At 39.4% G+C, this 16,861-nt stretch overlaps 1 protein-coding gene across 1 annotated transcript; it reads left to right on the forward strand.

The window, feature by feature from the left end:
- Positions 1 to 9,767: 9,767 nt before the first annotated feature.
- On the forward strand, positions 9,768 to 11,160 carry LOC139353963 (uncharacterized). The gene is made up of 3 exons (XM_070998156.1): positions 9,768 to 10,022; positions 10,078 to 10,427; positions 10,792 to 11,160. The coding sequence occupies exons 1-3, from the start codon at positions 9,861 to 9,863 to the stop codon at positions 10,814 to 10,816; spliced, it is 537 nt and encodes a 178-aa protein (XP_070854257.1). The 5' UTR covers positions 9,768 to 9,860; the 3' UTR covers positions 10,817 to 11,160.
- Positions 11,161 to 16,861: the final 5,701 nt, after the last annotated feature.

The following is a 16,861-nucleotide window of genomic DNA, read 5'->3' on the forward strand; positions in this document are numbered from 1 at the left end:
AACTCACCTTGTATATGCTTGATCAGGATCACTAGCCGAGTCGATCTAGCCATGTCCGTCTGTCCGTCTGGATGAACGCTGAGATCTCGGAAACTACAAGAGCTACGCTATTAGAATTTGGCGTGCAGATTCCTGAGCTTCTTACGCAGCGCAAGTTTGTTTCAGCAAAGTGCCACGCCCCTTTAACGCCCACAAACCGCGCAAACCTGTGACGCCCACAATTTTCATCCTAGATAAAAATTTTAACTGAAATTTATTGCTCTCGTCAATACCGATCGATTGATCAAAAAAAAAATTGCCACGCCCACAACGCTTAAATCTGTCTACCGCCGGGAGGTGGCGCATTTTAATCTCGCTTTGCTGCTACTAGATTCTACGGAAAGAATGTAACAGGCAGAAGGAAGCTTTTCCGACTCCATAAAGTATATACATTCTCGATCAGGATCACTAGCCGAGTCAATCTAGCCATTTCCGTCTGTCTGTCTGTCCGGATGAACGCTGAGATCTCGGAAACATTAAGAGCTAGGCTATTGAGATTTGGCGTGCAGATTCCTGAGCTTCTTACGCAGCGCAAGTTTGCTTCAGCGGCGTGCCACAGTGTATCCTACAGTGTGACTGCTAGAATAAAAATTTAAACTGAAATGTATTGTTCTTATCAACACCTATCGATTAACTCAGCCACGACCACTTTAACGCCCACAAACTTCAAAAATCGCAATTTTTGCAATATCATTGTTTCTCTCTGCTCGCCTTGCAAGGTACCGTTAGAACTGTTGCCTGTGCGGCGTTACAAAAAGTGAAGCACGACACACGGCTGTGTTGCAGGCTTCGTGGATTTTGTCATGTCCTTTTTTGAGCGGAGCCGTTTTAGCGAGGCGTCAGCGTTATGGCGCGGTCGCAGGAACAGTATAGGCAGTTAGTAAAGAAGAAAAATAGTTCGGATAGACTCGGCGTTGACTATAGAAAGCTAAATTCGAACACAGTCGCTGATAAATACCCGCTGCAACTCACACAATATTAAATAGATAGAGTTCGAGGAGCTAATTGTTTTACATGTTTAGATATGGCCAGTGGATACTACCAAATTCCTTCTCATGCAGATTCTATTGAGTACACAGCGTTTGTGACGCCAGATGACCAGTATGAGTTTCTGTCTATGCCATCCGGCTTAAAAACGCGCCTTCTGTTTTTCAACGCATAGTAATGCAGGCGTTAGGGGACTTTGCAAATTCTTATGTTATCGTCTATGTGGATGATATCATGATAACTGCCACAACACAATGCGATGCGTTTGAAAGATTAGAGATTGTTTTAAATGTTCTGACAAAGGCTGGGTTTTCATTCAATATTACAAAGTGTTCTTTCCTGAAAACATCAGTTCAATATTTAGCCTACAGTGTTAGTGCTGGTGAAATTCGTCCCAACCCTCAGAAAACTGTAGCGTTAACTGCCCTTCCGCCTCCACAGTCTGTAACAGCACTTAGAAAATTTATTGGATTGGCATCGTATTTCCGGCAGTTTATATAGGGCTTTTCACAGTTGATGAAACCGGTTTATTTCTTAACTTCAGACAAAAATAAATTTATTTGAAAAGCAGAACATGAACAGATACGGAAACAAGTTATTTCTATACATACCGATGAGCTAGTCCTTGTTATTTTTGACCCAATTTATCCAATTGAATTACATACAGATGCAAGTGGCAATGGTTACGGTGCAATTTTATTACAGAAAATTAATAACAAACCACAGGTAATATAATATTATAGCAAAACTACTTCACCTGTAGAGTCAGGATATCACTCGTATGAGTTGGAAACTTTAACGGTTGTAAACTCAATTAAACATTTTCGACATTACTTGTTGGGCAGGAACTTTACTGTTTATACCGACTGTAACTCATTGAAGGCGTCAAGAAATAAACAAGATCTGATTCCTAGAGCACAGCGTTAGTGGGCTTTCTTACAGTCATTTACATTCGATATTCAGTATAGAGAAGGGAAAAGAATGGCACATGTTGACTTTTTGTCGAGAAATCCTATCTCACCAGGGACTACTTTTGCTCCAAAAGTAATTGAGGAGAAGAGAGTTAACTTGGCCGAAATTTCAAGTAATTTGATCATTGGTGAACAGCGTCGAGACCCAGACATAGATTAAAAGATTTTTCTCTTGATGAAGATATTGCGAAAACATATGAACTAAGGACAGAGGTTCTTCACCGAAAAATACAGAGGAATGGCAGAACCCGCTGTTTACCGGTAGTGCCCCGTGCTTTCAGATGGTCATTTATAAACCAAGTTCATGAGTCGATAATGCATTTAGGTTTCGAAAAGACACTTGATAAAGTTTACGATTTTTACTGGTTTGACAATATGTCAAAATAGGTCAAAAAATTTGTAGGCAACTGCATCACTTGCAAAATGTCTAAATCAACCTCAGGAAAAATTCAGGCTGAACTGCATCCAATCCCAAAAGTAAATATTCCTTGGCACACAAGCCACATCCACATAACAGGGAAATTAAGCGGCAAGAGTGACCAAAAGGAGTATGTTATTGTTCAAGTTAACGCGTTTACCAAATATGTCTATCTTAGTCACACCCTTAAATTGGACAGAGAGAGTTGCACAAAGGCTGTCAAGTCCGCTATTTCGTTGTTTGGAGTACCAAACCGAATAATAGCTGACCAGGGAGCAAAGTTTAGTGAATTTTGTTCAGATCACAAAATAAACTTGCACTTGATTGCCACCAGTGCTAGTAGAGCTAATGGCCAAGTGGAACGAACAAAATATGTTAACGTTGAAAAATATGTTACCGGCGGCTGAGACTGGAACACAGTCTTGGCAGGATGTGCTGGAGAGGTGCAGCCAGCAATTAATTGTACAACTAATCGTGTGACGAAGGCAAGTCCTCTGGAATTGTTATTGGGAAAAGTAGCACGGCCATTAGGATTACTTCCACCTAGAGACATACAAAATGATGTAGATCTATCGAACGTTAGAGCACAAGCTGAAAAAAATGTTTTAGTTCCTTCAGTGTATGATAAAGAACGGTTTAATAAAAATAAGGCGAAAGTACGTAGACACAACGTTGTAGATTTTGTACTACTTAAAAACGAAAATTCCAAAATTCAAGGGGCTTTTTGAAATAACTCAGGTTCTAGAGGATGACAGGTACATTTTAAAGTCATTAACCAGTTAACGAACTTACAAGAATGCTCACGAAGATTTAAGAATTTTACCAGATGGGGAAGTTCCCGAGGAGCTTAATGTGTGTGATGATTAATTATAATAATGTTGAGACCGAAAATGAAAATGTTTAGAATGTTGAAGTTGATAAAGAAAGTAAAGTGGCAAAAAGATGTAGTACTGGTGGCCAAAAGGAAATGACAGAGTAAAGAAATGAAATTAAAAAAAAACGAATAAGAATAAGAAAGCCTCTGCGGTAAGAGAAAGTAATGAAATTATGAAAAGAGACAGTATCGTGGCCTGAGCGGACGACAAAGAGATTCGTAATATTAATGTAAGCACAAGTGCAGAACAAACTAATGTTTGTTTTGATCATGGCGTGTGGTGCATTACATATGAGAATGGATGACTTGAGTAAAAGAATTGGTTTAATAATAAGTTTGTTTTTGTGAGATTGAAACATAGTTCTTGAAGACCTGATTTGTTAATGAAAACCAAACAGAATGATAAAGTTTATGTTAAGGTATGTCTTAAAGAGGTTTGATACTATTTTGTGAAATTGGTCATAAATGAGCTTACATAAATTAAGAAATGAAAATTGAATTTCGTAGTGGAAATATTTGTTTAAGTTGTAAAAATAAAAGGTTGTTAAAAAAATAGAAATAAAAAGAAAGCAAAAGAGAAACTAAAACTATGGTCTTTTATACACGAGGTCGTGTTAGAGTCAGTATGGCCGTGTCGGCGATTGGTATATCTCAGTGTATAAGGAACGCTCGTTTCTTGTGTCCTCTCTTGTGTCATCTTATGTCCTGCATTTTTGCAATATCATTGTGGTCGCCTTGCAAGGTACCGTTAGAACTGTTGCCTGTGCGGCGCTAAAAAAAGTGAGGCACAACACACGGCTGCGTTGCAGGCTTCGTGGATTTTGTCATGTCTTTTTTGAGCGGAACCGTTTTAGCGAGGCGTCAGCGTTGTGGCGCTGTCGCCGTGTGTGGTTCGCAGGAACAGTATAGGCAGTTACAAGAACGAATAGTCACTCTCTGTAAATCGACGCCTGTGTTCAGACCGAAACGCACTCCGCTCCAATGGAACCCGAACGTAATTCGACATATTTTTGATCAGCATGAATAGACGAGTCGATCTACCCATGTCCGTCTGTCCGTCCGTTTCTACGCAAACTAATCTCTCAGTTTTAAAGCTATCGGGCTGAAAATTTCCCAAAAGTCTTATATCTTTTGCAGGTAGTATATAAGTCGGAACCAGACGGATCGGACAATTATATCTTATAGCTGCAAAGGAATAATCGGAATAATCGAGGTTTTACGTGAGGTTGCGTTTCACATAAAGCCAGCTGGACTTACGAACAAGCTTAAGGGAACAAGCTATTAAAGTGCTGATTTAACAAAACCATTTTTCATACATTGCGATGCCAGCAAAACAGTAGTTTGAGGGGTCTTGGTTCAGCTATCTGATGAAGGAGATGAATGCCCCATCGCTTTTGTTTCCAAGAAATAAACAAGTCCCAACAAAATTACTCGGTAACGGAACAAGAGTGTTTAGCAGCTGTTGTTTATTTAAAAAAAATTCGGGACTATGTTGAAGGACACGATTTTACCATAATTACGGACCACGCTTCGTTGAAATGGTTAATGTCTCAGACAGATCTAAGCTCGAGGTTTGGAAGATGGGCGTTAAAGATGCACAGCTACTCTTTCAAGATTGAACACAGGCGTTGAAATGCTGAATTGTTGAAAATTCAACAGAAAATTTCAGCAATTAAGGGAACGACCCTAAAAGTTCCCTGTTGAATTTTCAATTTTAAGATGTCTGCTGTTTGTCAGATTGTCAAATTGCCACGCTGCGTTTACCAAAGATTATGTCTAAAATTAAAGAAAATGCCGAGAATAAGCCAAAAAAACTAAACTATTAGAACTGCTAACAGGCAGCATCCTATCAGATATCCTTTATTTACATATTTTATACGATTGCAATTCCTCCATGTTTACAAGTGACCAGAGTTACCCTCTAACTTGTAGTCGAGAACAGCGACAACTCTGATTTTCAGCAATTAAACAAAATTTTCAACAGCCCCGAGGCTGTTGAATTGCTGAAATTTCTGACAGTTGACTTTGTATGGAGCAGCTGATTAACAGCTGATCAAAATTCAACAATTCAGCAATTCAACAGTTTAGGGAATACCCAGAATGCCAAACAAATTTTCTTACCTTTTATAGTTTTAATTAAATACTTACAGTTTTATTTTATATTTACAAATTTGTTAAAATATTTAAAGTCGGTTATATATTTACTTAAGTATACTAGTTTACTAACATTCCTAAATTTTGATTAACTTTTTATTTGGGTTTTTTACATAAAATTTGGCGGGCTCTCGAAATGTTCAACATTTTTAATTTTTAAATATTCAAGCTCGGCAACCACTACATAAGCTAAAATTAGAAACCTCAATTACTGAAGAAATTACATAGATGTTGCTCAAAAGACTTTTAACAATATGTTTGTTATGCAATTCGCACACATTTTCAACATTTTTTGTAACGCAATAGGCTGGATTATAAATTTAACCCTTAAACTCTTAATGTGTAACCAAACATCTATAAATATATTATTGGGCCAAACTCAATTAAACAGTCTTGGAAACAGGCTGAGCTTTTTGGTGTCGAAGAATCAGGGTTTACATCATCCTAAAAAAGAGAAAATGAATTTATATATTTTAACACTGCATTATTAAAATTTTCTTCCACATAGTTACAGTATTTTCATTCCAAGTCGCGAAAGTTCACGAAAGTAATACCACAGTCTAAGAACAAAAATTATAAATCAACACTCTACATTTGTTTTATTTTTACCAATGAGGCAGTCGTAATAAGACTTTCGTAGGTCATGTGCAGTCAAAAAATTTAACATTTCTTCATTCTCAGTCTGCGGCACTTTTCCTACAAAAAGTGAAAATATTTATAGTTGTGTATACATGTCTAAAACTATGTTTATGCTATGGGAATCACGATTTCTTTAAAGCGCGATTTAGAAATAACCCCAGACGTGAAAAAATAGGTATTTTAGTCTGGTCACACTTTCCCAAAAAGTAAACAAACCAAACAACGCGATGGATAAACTTATATTCTTCATTTACAATCGGAAAATAAAAACAGGAAAATTAATTTCCAAAGTCGCTAAGTGGAGGAACAGAAGATCAATGGCTTTATTAAAAGCGAGACGGTTTTTGGTGGCGAGGAGTCACATGATGCTGATGCAGGTTTACCCGGCTGCAACCGCGACTCTCAGCCTGAGGACACAGAGAGTGCGAGGATTCTGAAGCAGGCCAAGAAGCAATGCATTTTGGTCACTTATGCCAGAGCCAGAAAATTAAAATTTGTTTTTTGAGAACTTAAGGATTTCAAAGAGTTCATTTTTTGAACTGTGCGAATTGCTACGTCCCCACTTTCCGGTTCATGTTTCTAACCGTTTCAGTTCCCTTGGAGAAACAAGTTGCGATCTGCGTATACAAACTGGCGACCTGTGCCGAGTATCGAGTGATCGGGGATTTATTTGGAGTACATAAAAGTACTGTGCACAAGTACTTTCCTATTCTTGTTAAAGCAATATTGAAACTTACTTTGTATCAGTTATTTAGGAACTCACCTTCCTGTTAAAGCTCCAAGGATTGGCTACATGGATTTGGTTAATCGAAAGGGATGGACATCGATGGTCATGCAAGCTGTAGTTAAAAACAATTACTTGTAAGTAAAAACATATTTAGACATTGGTTGATTTCCCAAATGTTATTTATTTTTAGGTTTAGAGACGTCAGCATGAAATTTCCAGGAAGAGTCCATGACGCGCCGGTCTGAAATTTTCAAGAACCATAGCCGAATAATTCCGGAATTTGTAATACTGGTAGGCAACAAAGTGATTCCCTTTATAAATAATATACTGGACACATAACTCCACAGGAACAGTCGTTAAACTGCTACATTAGCTTTGGCAGAATTGTAGTGGAGAATGCCTTTGGTCGATTGAAAGGACGCTAGAGGTGCCTGGCCAAAAGAATAGATATTGTCTACAAATTTGTTCCATATGTTGCTGTGGCTTGTGGGACACTTCATAAAATCGTTAAAATAAGAAAGGAGAGAAAACCAGCAACCACCGGACTGGCATTGTAACCAAGTATTGGAATCTCCTGTATGCGATCCATATGATCTTAGGGAACACCTTAAGGAATACATTGTATCTAACTTTCCTTTGCGAAGCAGTTCAAAATAAATGATAATTGCACTATTAGTTTTGTTTTGAAATATTCCAGTTTTAATTGGAGTTAAAGAATTCTCGCATGAATCTTTGGTTTTCGGCCCGATCCTCCGCAAGAACATCGCGCATGCTATGCACCAAGGTGATTTCCCGTTGAGCCTCAAGGAACTCCTGGTTATGCACCTCCAGCCTGTCCAACGCATCCTTGTTGTCGTCTGACATGTTCTGAACCATCTGCACGACGTATGCCGTGTCTGAAAATCAAGTAAAATCATTAAAAATTACCATCGTGTTACCGTTAATGAGAATTAATATGCTTACTTGAAGTTTGGCGGCATTAATAGCAGAACTGGATTCATCAATCTCCACTGTTTCGGTGAAGACTTCATTGGCCAGGTCATCGAAGCCATCAATTACCACAAATCCCACCTCCGATGTGTCCACACCTACACCCAGAAAAAAATCCGTTCAAATCGTTCAAAAATCAAGACCAAACGGGGTCAAGAAGTGCGTAAGCCCGTTTGTTGACAATTCATGAACGGTCGTTCATAAAAATTGACCGAAACTTTAGGGTTGGGTTCCAAACAAATGGTGTCAGTTTAAGAACATTTCGGGCTTAACTTGAGAACATAAAAATTTAAAAAAACGAGCTTTGTGTACATGCTAGATTTTCTGGGTGCCTGGTGGAGATTTAATTTCCCACCTTATGTTTTGTTATCGCTAAAATTTAATGTATTTTGGTTATTTTGCTGATAACAAAGATGATAAATTTGTTAATAGAAGTACATATAAACATTAGAAAAATATTTTAATAAAACTTTAAAAAAACAATTAACAACCGTCTTCTCGCGGACTCGAACCTGTGCTACCATGGGTCAAGAGCGTTCTTCCCATTTCTGTCAAGGCATTTTTCAGTGCAGCAATTACACCTAAATGTTCATGATTTTACCACGCGGCGTTCGTTGTTCACGAACGGAAATGTTCTCGATTGTTTTCGTTCCTTTTTTTCTGGGTGTACAGCCTGAGACACCGGTCGAGTCCCATACATCTCCTTGAGCTCCTCAAAGTGGGTGCAGCTTCCTGGCAGCCCCACTGACTGCATTGCTGCGCTTCTTTTTAAAATATGATTTATTAACATTCGCAGCTATGTTTTGAATTGGTTTCCGGATTCGATCATATTTTTAGCCATCATCGATTGTGCGAGGCCCCTGTGAACCATGTTAACTAAAGTCACGATATATTTTAAAATGCACCTTTGTTTATTGCCTCTACAAATACACATGCTTATCGTTCATTAGACTTATAAAATACACAAGAAAAAAAACGCTCAGGAATTATTTTTTTTCGCGCTTATTATGTTATTGTTAACTATGTAACACTATATATACATATTAAATATTATGTTTACTCACCTATGCTAGTGCAAGCGAGAAAACTTGTTTGAAGTAGTCCAATTCGGATTTTAAATAAGTCCTTTTCGCTTCCACTTACATAATTTACTCCGACACAATGCTTTGTCCTTCTTTTTGATTGCAAAGTTTTTTTAAAAATTGACAAATCGACAAACTCTCATTTTTATACCCGTTACTCGTTGAATAAAAGGGTATACTAGATTCGTCGGAAAGTATGTAACAAGCAGAAGTAAGCGTTTCCGACCCCATAAAGTATATATATTCTTGATTAGGATCACTAGCCGAGTCGATCTAGCCATGTTTGTCTGTCCGTCTGTCTGTCCGTCCGGATGAACGCTGAGATCTCGGAAACTATAAGAGCTAGGCTACTGAGATTTGGCGTGCAGATTCCTGAGATGTTTCAGCAGAGTGCCACGCCCACTTAAACCCCCACAAACCGCCGAAATCTGTGACTCTTACACTTTTGATGCTAGAATAAAAATTTTAACCGAAATAATTTTTTTCTCATCAACACCCATCGATTGACCCAAAATAAAATTTGCCACAATTTTCAAGCTAGATAAAAAATTTCAACTGAAATGTATTGGTCTCGTCAGTAGCTATCGATTGATCTAAAAAAAATTTACAGCGCCCACTCTAACGCCCATAATGCTTAAATCTGTCTACTGTAGGTGGCGCATTCTAATCTCGCTTTGCTGCTTGCATATCTCCATTTCCCTTTGGTCCCTTTAGCTGAGTAACGGGTATCTGATAGTCGAGGTACTCTTCATTGTTTGGTATCAATTTGACATTACTTCTTGGTGGAAATATATGTGTCTAAAAAACACATACGCTTAGCAAAACTATCGTAACTCGTCAGACGAAAATAAACAGAATGCTCATTATAAGCAATGAAATAGATGTCAAACATCTTTAGTTTAATAAAACTTTAACATTTTAAGGTTTAATATTACAAAACTGGTTTACTCTCCAACTGAACGAAGAAATTAATTTTATTATGGCATCTAATAAGGACAGAAAGAAACCTAAAAAGGTTAATAATGTCGACAACACATCAGAGCCAGAGGTACTCTTTCATGAGGTAATAGACGAGACTGATGTATTAGAGCTAAATTTATACTCGGACATCAATGATGACTTCTTTAACGAATCTAATCGGGTAGAAAAACTTGATAACCTTTTATAAAATGTATTTAATAAACTGAGGGTTTCAGGTCGTCCAGTGTCTAATGGAAGCTAAAAGACATTTTGAAGCATCTCGCATCAAGAGATATAGCGACATTATTTTTAACCTTCATCGCCGCTATGTTGATGAAGTCAATGATAATGAAGTTTTACGTCCACAAATATTGTCTTCAGAAAACAAGTTGCGTCTTGCGCTTGAACTAACAGCCACTTCAGAAGAAGCGATGCAAAAACTCAAAGACTCATTGGGAGATGCATGGAAGGAATCTGATGCATCAGCTTTACGAGAACAGTTGGTGCAAGAAAAATTACAGGAAGTCCTAATTAAATGCGAAGGTCTTGCGGATCGAAACAGTGGAACTACTGATGACACGGCTGAGTAAGTAGAGAGAAGGATAAGCTAAATTTTATTTAGTTGTAAGTATTCATCAAATAAAAACAAAACAAACAAACGCACAAACAAGCAAACATAAGCGAAGTCTTCACAAACATTTGTCATTGTTCATCGCCATTCCGCTACTCGCACATATGTACATTGTAAAAGCATAAGCACATGTTCGATTTCTCCAGCGCACAGTGGGCCAAGGGCTCAAAACATATGTTCGTCTCAAACAAACAAAATTACAATCCGTAATTATTTACAAGAATTCTAACAACCAAAATAATTAATAATTATTAAACTTGTCTATCCGACTATCTTTTTACGGACTTCGATTGATTCCTAAATTCTATTTACTTTCCAGCCGAAGTCCCGTACCTTACTTCTGAATTAAAATTGTATAATATTTTCCGCCATCCAATTTGAGGCCACTGGGAACGCTCCCCAACGCTACTGTGCTGTGTTCGCGTGCTGTGTTGATTCTTGTTGCAAAATGTAGAAAAGAGTTGCTCAAATTAACCCAACTTTCATCAGTTTCATCTGGAATCCCACCATCGATTACTGTTCAAATATCTTGGTCATCAAGAAGTGTTCGAATCCTTTACTTCCATATAGAATATTTCTCGCCGTCAAAGGGTTTGATGTCTCGCTTTGTCTTGTTTACGTGCGTGTATAAACCCATTTTGATTATGAAAGAAAATTTGTGTGCACTTTTAATTCTTTATAAACACGTAGCCTGGCCCCATAACCTATTGAAATAAATGATCACTCCTACGTTCTGCGAAATGATACACGACAACTTTTATAGTTATATTCAATGATTTCCTATATTGTTTGATTTATTATTTGTAATTTTCACCGCACGCAACCAGTCACATACACGTTGAGATCGAAGGAGGAAGATGCCAAAAACACAGAATGACCAAGATTCACTTATTAGAGATAACTGTACATTACATTATAGTGATGAGGGATTAGCTATCTTATGTTCAACAGCGATACCTTTCGATTGGACTGCCGTCCACAGTGAACTACTTTCTATATATGATGTAGCAAAAACAGATTTAGGAAACAGAGCATATCTGTATTAAGTCAATTTTCAAAAAACTTTCCACAACAATTTCGTACACAACCAACAACCATTTGCACCCAATCTAGCGATGTATTTGGCGGTTTGGACTGCCGTCCACAGTGAACCACTTTCTATATACGATGTAGCAAAAATAGATCAATTTTCAAAAAACTTTCCTCCACAATTTCGTACACAACCGACTACCATTTGCACCCAATCTAGCGATGTGTTTGGAAAGTCGATACCTACGAATATTTTGCATAAGAAAAAATTGAGATTAACGGGTGATGAAACAATGTCTAGGAAATTATAGAAGTCCTCACAGCCAAAAAGATGAAATTCCAGCATAAATAACAAAACTAATGACAAAATAGTTGAACCATTAGTATTTGCTTATAACAGCCCACTCTTATTAGTACCAAAGAAGACACTTCCAAGTTCCGACAAGTCTGATTAATTTTCACCGTCTATAATTGATGATGTTCTAGATCAGGTTACAACATAATTGTAATGCCTTGACTTAATGTCAAGTTTTTATCAGTGATCGGGAATCATGTTGTTCTGCTGAACGCGGCCAATGTATCATGCATCAAAAAAAGGTACTCACAAAGAACAATTGATACGATATGATGATCAATTTGATGAATTCCAGTATCAAGACTATCTTGATATGGCAAATATAAGTTTGATTTGCTCGAAAATGTATAAAAACGATATTTCGCTAGGAATTTTATACCCGTTACTCGTAGAGTAAAAGGGTATACTAGATTCGTCGGAAAGTATGTAACAGGCAGAAGGAAGCGTTTCCGACCCCATAAAGTATATATATTCTTGATCAGGATCACTAGCCGAGTCGATCTAGCCATGTCCGTCTGTCCGTCTGTCCGTCTGACCGTCTGTCCGTCTGTCTGTCCGGATGAACGCTGAGATCTCGGAAACTATGAGAGTTAGGCTATTGAGATTTGGCGTACAGATTCCTGAGCTTCTTACGCAGCGCAAGTTTGTTTCAGTAGACTGCCACGCCCACTCTAACGCCCACAAACCGCCCAAAACTGAAACTCCTACAGTTTTGATGCTAGATAGAAAGTTTTAACTGAAATGTATTGTTCTCATCAATACCTATCGATTGACCTAAAAAAAAGTTTGCCACGCCCACTTAAACGCCCACAAACCGCGAAAACCTGTGACGCCCACAATTTGGATGCTAGATGAAAAATTGGAACTGAAATGTATTGGTGTCGTCAATACCTATCGATTGATCCAAAAATAAATTTGCCACGCGCACTCTAACGCCCATAACGCTTAAATCTGTCTACCGCCGGTAGGTGGCGCATTTTAATTTCGCTTTGCTGCTTGCATATCTCCATTTCCCTTTGAGTAACGGGTATCTGATAGTCGAGGTACTCGACTATAGCGTTCTTCTTTGTTTTTTACTGTGTTTCAGCTGCGTGTGCAAATATTCTATTACAGTCCACTCTAACCACTCTTTCTAATACAGTCCACTCCAACTACAAATACGTTTAAATTATTTCTAAAATCAAAGACCAAAGAAAGTTACAATATCCAAAATTTTGCTCCAGCAAATCATTTGCAATTTAGTTGTGCAGGTGACAAACAAACGCACCGACAAACAAACATAAGCGAAGACTTTACAATTCCGGCAACGTTATTCCGCTATTCGCACCCCACATATGTACATATGTGAAGTGTACATACATACGTATATCAATATTTTCGCCAAGAGCTCACAAAAAATTTTCTTTCCAAACAAACAAAATTAATGTCCGTAATTCTTCACATAAGTCCAACCATCCGATATAAAACCTATTTATTGACTCTGCCTATTCACACTCTTGATTGCTTCCTAAATTCCAATTGGATTTTTGCCCGTTTCCTTACTTCTGAATTAATATTCTAAATTATTTTACCTCATGGCAACATCAGTAAAATCCGCTTTAACCCTATTTATGGCAAAAGCTGACTGTCTTATCCGCTTTGAGGCCACTGTGAACACTCCAGGTACTCCTACCCCAACGTTATCCGCCTGTAAAACCCAACGCGATCATTTAAATTCTTTGTGGAAAACGGTAAAGGCAGCATATGACATAAGTTCCGATTTCGTTGTGGCTGCAGGCGAGAGCGCCACTTACACTTCATCCGTACTAAAATCACTGGACGGCGAATGAGAAACTTTTAGAAAGTATTTATGTATTAGATCGAATAATACATTTTAGAAAATATTTATCTGTTTGTGCCTAACCGAAGTAGACACTTCCGGGTCACACCGCGGGACAAGGGGGTAATGAGCACTTGTCGCTGGCAAGGGGGCGCTTTGATGGTAGGACGATCGCGTCGCGGCAATGTTAACGATGGTTACTGCGATGCCGGACCACAGGCGATGCTGGAGCTGCGCTGAGGGTGAGCTAACGTGGTTAGCTGCTAGTTGAGATAGTGTATTACGAGCCCTATTCCCAGTTGTAGAAAGTAGAACCGCGGAGTTAAGAGGTGTGTTGATAACTCTTTTATTCTTCATTTGGAACATGTTTATATACTACTTGGAACATGGAAGTTTAGTGTAATGATTAGTGAAGTAAGCTATATTCTAAAGTTGGTCAGGGAATTATGATTATGGTAGCAAAATGTGCTGACTGCATTGGCCGGTCAGTGTGCCGTTGAGTCGGTGAGACGGTGAGTTAGTGAGACATATAATATGCTGATCAGCAATTCTCATATGCAGTGGGTGCTACTGAGCGCCTGGTACTGTTCCCAACTTGGCTACTGCTTGGTTTGTTGGGTGTGGTCATGTTGAGTACCTTTGGGTACGAACATTCTCCCCCCATTGAGGGGTACCCTCAATTAAGTCGTGATGTCGGAAAGCCCTTGACCGAATTGAATCGGAAGCACCTAACAAATCATTGACCAAGGTGGATCGTTCCTTCAACTGAGGTTCATGTTTGTGATTCAGGTCCTTCACATCTTCTTGATGCTGCTTAACACTCCCCTTTGCGATAAAATTGACATTACCGTGGGGACTGAAATTGTGCCCTCGTAGAACTTGATCATTTGGCACGTCTATGGTATGTGGACGTTCTGCAACAAAACTAAGATCTTTCTTGGCTAAGTTTAGAAATGGTGAACCAAAGTCAGCCTTCTTGTAGGTTTTGAATTGATGAGAAGTCGGTTCTATATTCATCGGATTTTTATCTTTCGTTGGTTCATAAGCAACGTTCGGTCCTGCAAAATCATCTCTGTTTTCTATTAGATTGGGGTTGATTTCCGTATCAGATGAGGTTTCTTTATTGATATAACCTGTGATTACATAACCAAGCCTTGTGCCTTGTGCCAAAGGTTTATTAGGTCCTAGTTCAAGACGTTCACCGGTAATTACACGAGAAAATACTTCAACCCTTATGTTAGGTCAATAGGTCCTGGTTGCCGAAAGTCAGGATCTGCTAACGGCAGTCCCTCGGGAATATTAAGATCGGTTGTAATCGGTACTGACGGTTGGTCTGTAATGACTGTGGGCATAATAAATACCTCTAATAGTTTTTCAAACCCTGATGTACATGATGATAGCTTTAGTGATGATCTAATTGCTGTTGATATCTTTCCTCCGATTCCAGATATTTCAATCGGTGACCTTTCTTTAAGAGATAGCAGATCTGCCATTCTCCTTGAGATAAGATTCACCTGTGATCCACCATCTATTACAGCGCGACATGTTTGTAATTGACCGTTTGGCCCTTGTAATGAGACCTTGGCGGTCGCGAGCATAGTATATCCTCCTACGTGGTCGTAGCCTGCAATGGTTACTGCGCCGGATGATGCCGTTGCTGGCAGACTCGACAAGTGGTCGGTGATCCACAGTTTTCAACCTTATGAGCTGTAGACAAACAATTTGTGCATGCTCCTACTTGAATAATGGCTTGGCGCCGTGTTTTGGGGTCCATTTCCTGGAAACGGCTACATGCTCTAAGATTAAGTGGTCCTAGGTGACAAATCTTACAGCTCTCTTCGTTGTGAACTGACTGATGGCGGAGTGTTGCTGTAGGTTGAGCGCTTATAGTCTCCAGCATGCAAGCGCGCCGCTCAATAAAAGTCAGTACACTCCATAACGTTGGAATTTCCGTTGGTGCATCCGCTGAATTTTCTAGAGCAGCTAGAGACTGATGGTCTAGTTTTCTTCTGATAAGAAAACACAGGATTGGATCCCAGGATTTTGTGCTGATATCGAGGTTTTTAAGAGTACTCATTGAGTTTTTGATAGTATCATGTAAGGCCCTTAGTTGGCGCGACCAGCCGTCTATAGGCTTATAGTCAACCATTTTTGATATGGCGGCGAATACTAGTATTTTATGCCAGAGCTGCGGCCCCAGGTGTGCTATCCAATTCGTCGTGGGCTTGCCTCAGTAAGGCCCAATGGAGATCCAGGTGCCTTTGTAGGGCTGGGGTGACAGTTGGGGCGTTCGAGGCTAATGTTAATGATGACTCCAATTCGTTGCATCTTCTCTGCAACTGTCGGATCACCGCCTCAATTGCGGAATCTCCTTCTACTTGATCTCTTTTTGTGAGCTTGATGTTGGCCGAAGTTCGTCTGGGGGCCTTCGGAAGCCCGCTTCCAGTCGGCATGTTGTCCAGAAAGATATTCTGATATTTTTCGACCAGCTCTTTAAGTGCTACTAGTCGTGAAGAGTGGGTAGTGGGTAGTGCCGCTTGCTGGACTTCTTCATCTAGGTCGCAAAACTGCCGCCAGAGATCGTTTAACTGATTTAGCTTACCGGAATAATAGCCACCTCGGTGGCGTCGGTCGGCAGAATCTTTGCCATAATTCTTAACGAGCTGTTGGATTTTCCCTTGCAGCTCGTTTTGCGTGTCTAGTAATCGATTGTGTAAATCGATTCTTGTGTGACTTGTTTCCTCAATGAATGAAGTAGACATATGGTGTGATTTGGAAACAAAGAATCTTGTGCAGCTGGATGAAGCTGAGTATCCTGTGAAGCTGGATGAAGCTGACGTTCCTGTGACGCTGGAAGACGAAGCGTATCCTGTGAAGCTGGATGAAGCTGTGAGTCCTGTGAAGCTGGATGAAGCTGTGAGTCCTGTGAAGCTGGATTAAGCTGAGTATCCTGTGAAGCTGGATGAAGCTAAGTATCCTGTGAAGCTGGATGAAGCAGAAGTTCCTGTGACGCTGGAAGACGAAGCGTATCCTGTGAAGCTGGATGAAGCTGAAGTTCCTGTGACGCTGGAAGACGAAGCGTATCCTGTGAAGCTGGATTAAGCTGAAGTTCCTGTGACACTGGAAGAAGAAGCGAATCCTGTGAAGCTGGATTAAGCTGAAGTTCCTGTGACGCTGGAAGAAGAA

Source organism: Drosophila suzukii (assembly GCF_043229965.1).
Source record: "Drosophila suzukii chromosome Y unlocalized genomic scaffold, CBGP_Dsuzu_IsoJpt1.0 scf_Y1, whole genome shotgun sequence".
In the NCBI taxonomy this organism is placed as follows: Eukaryota; Metazoa; Arthropoda; class Insecta; order Diptera; family Drosophilidae; genus Drosophila; species Drosophila suzukii.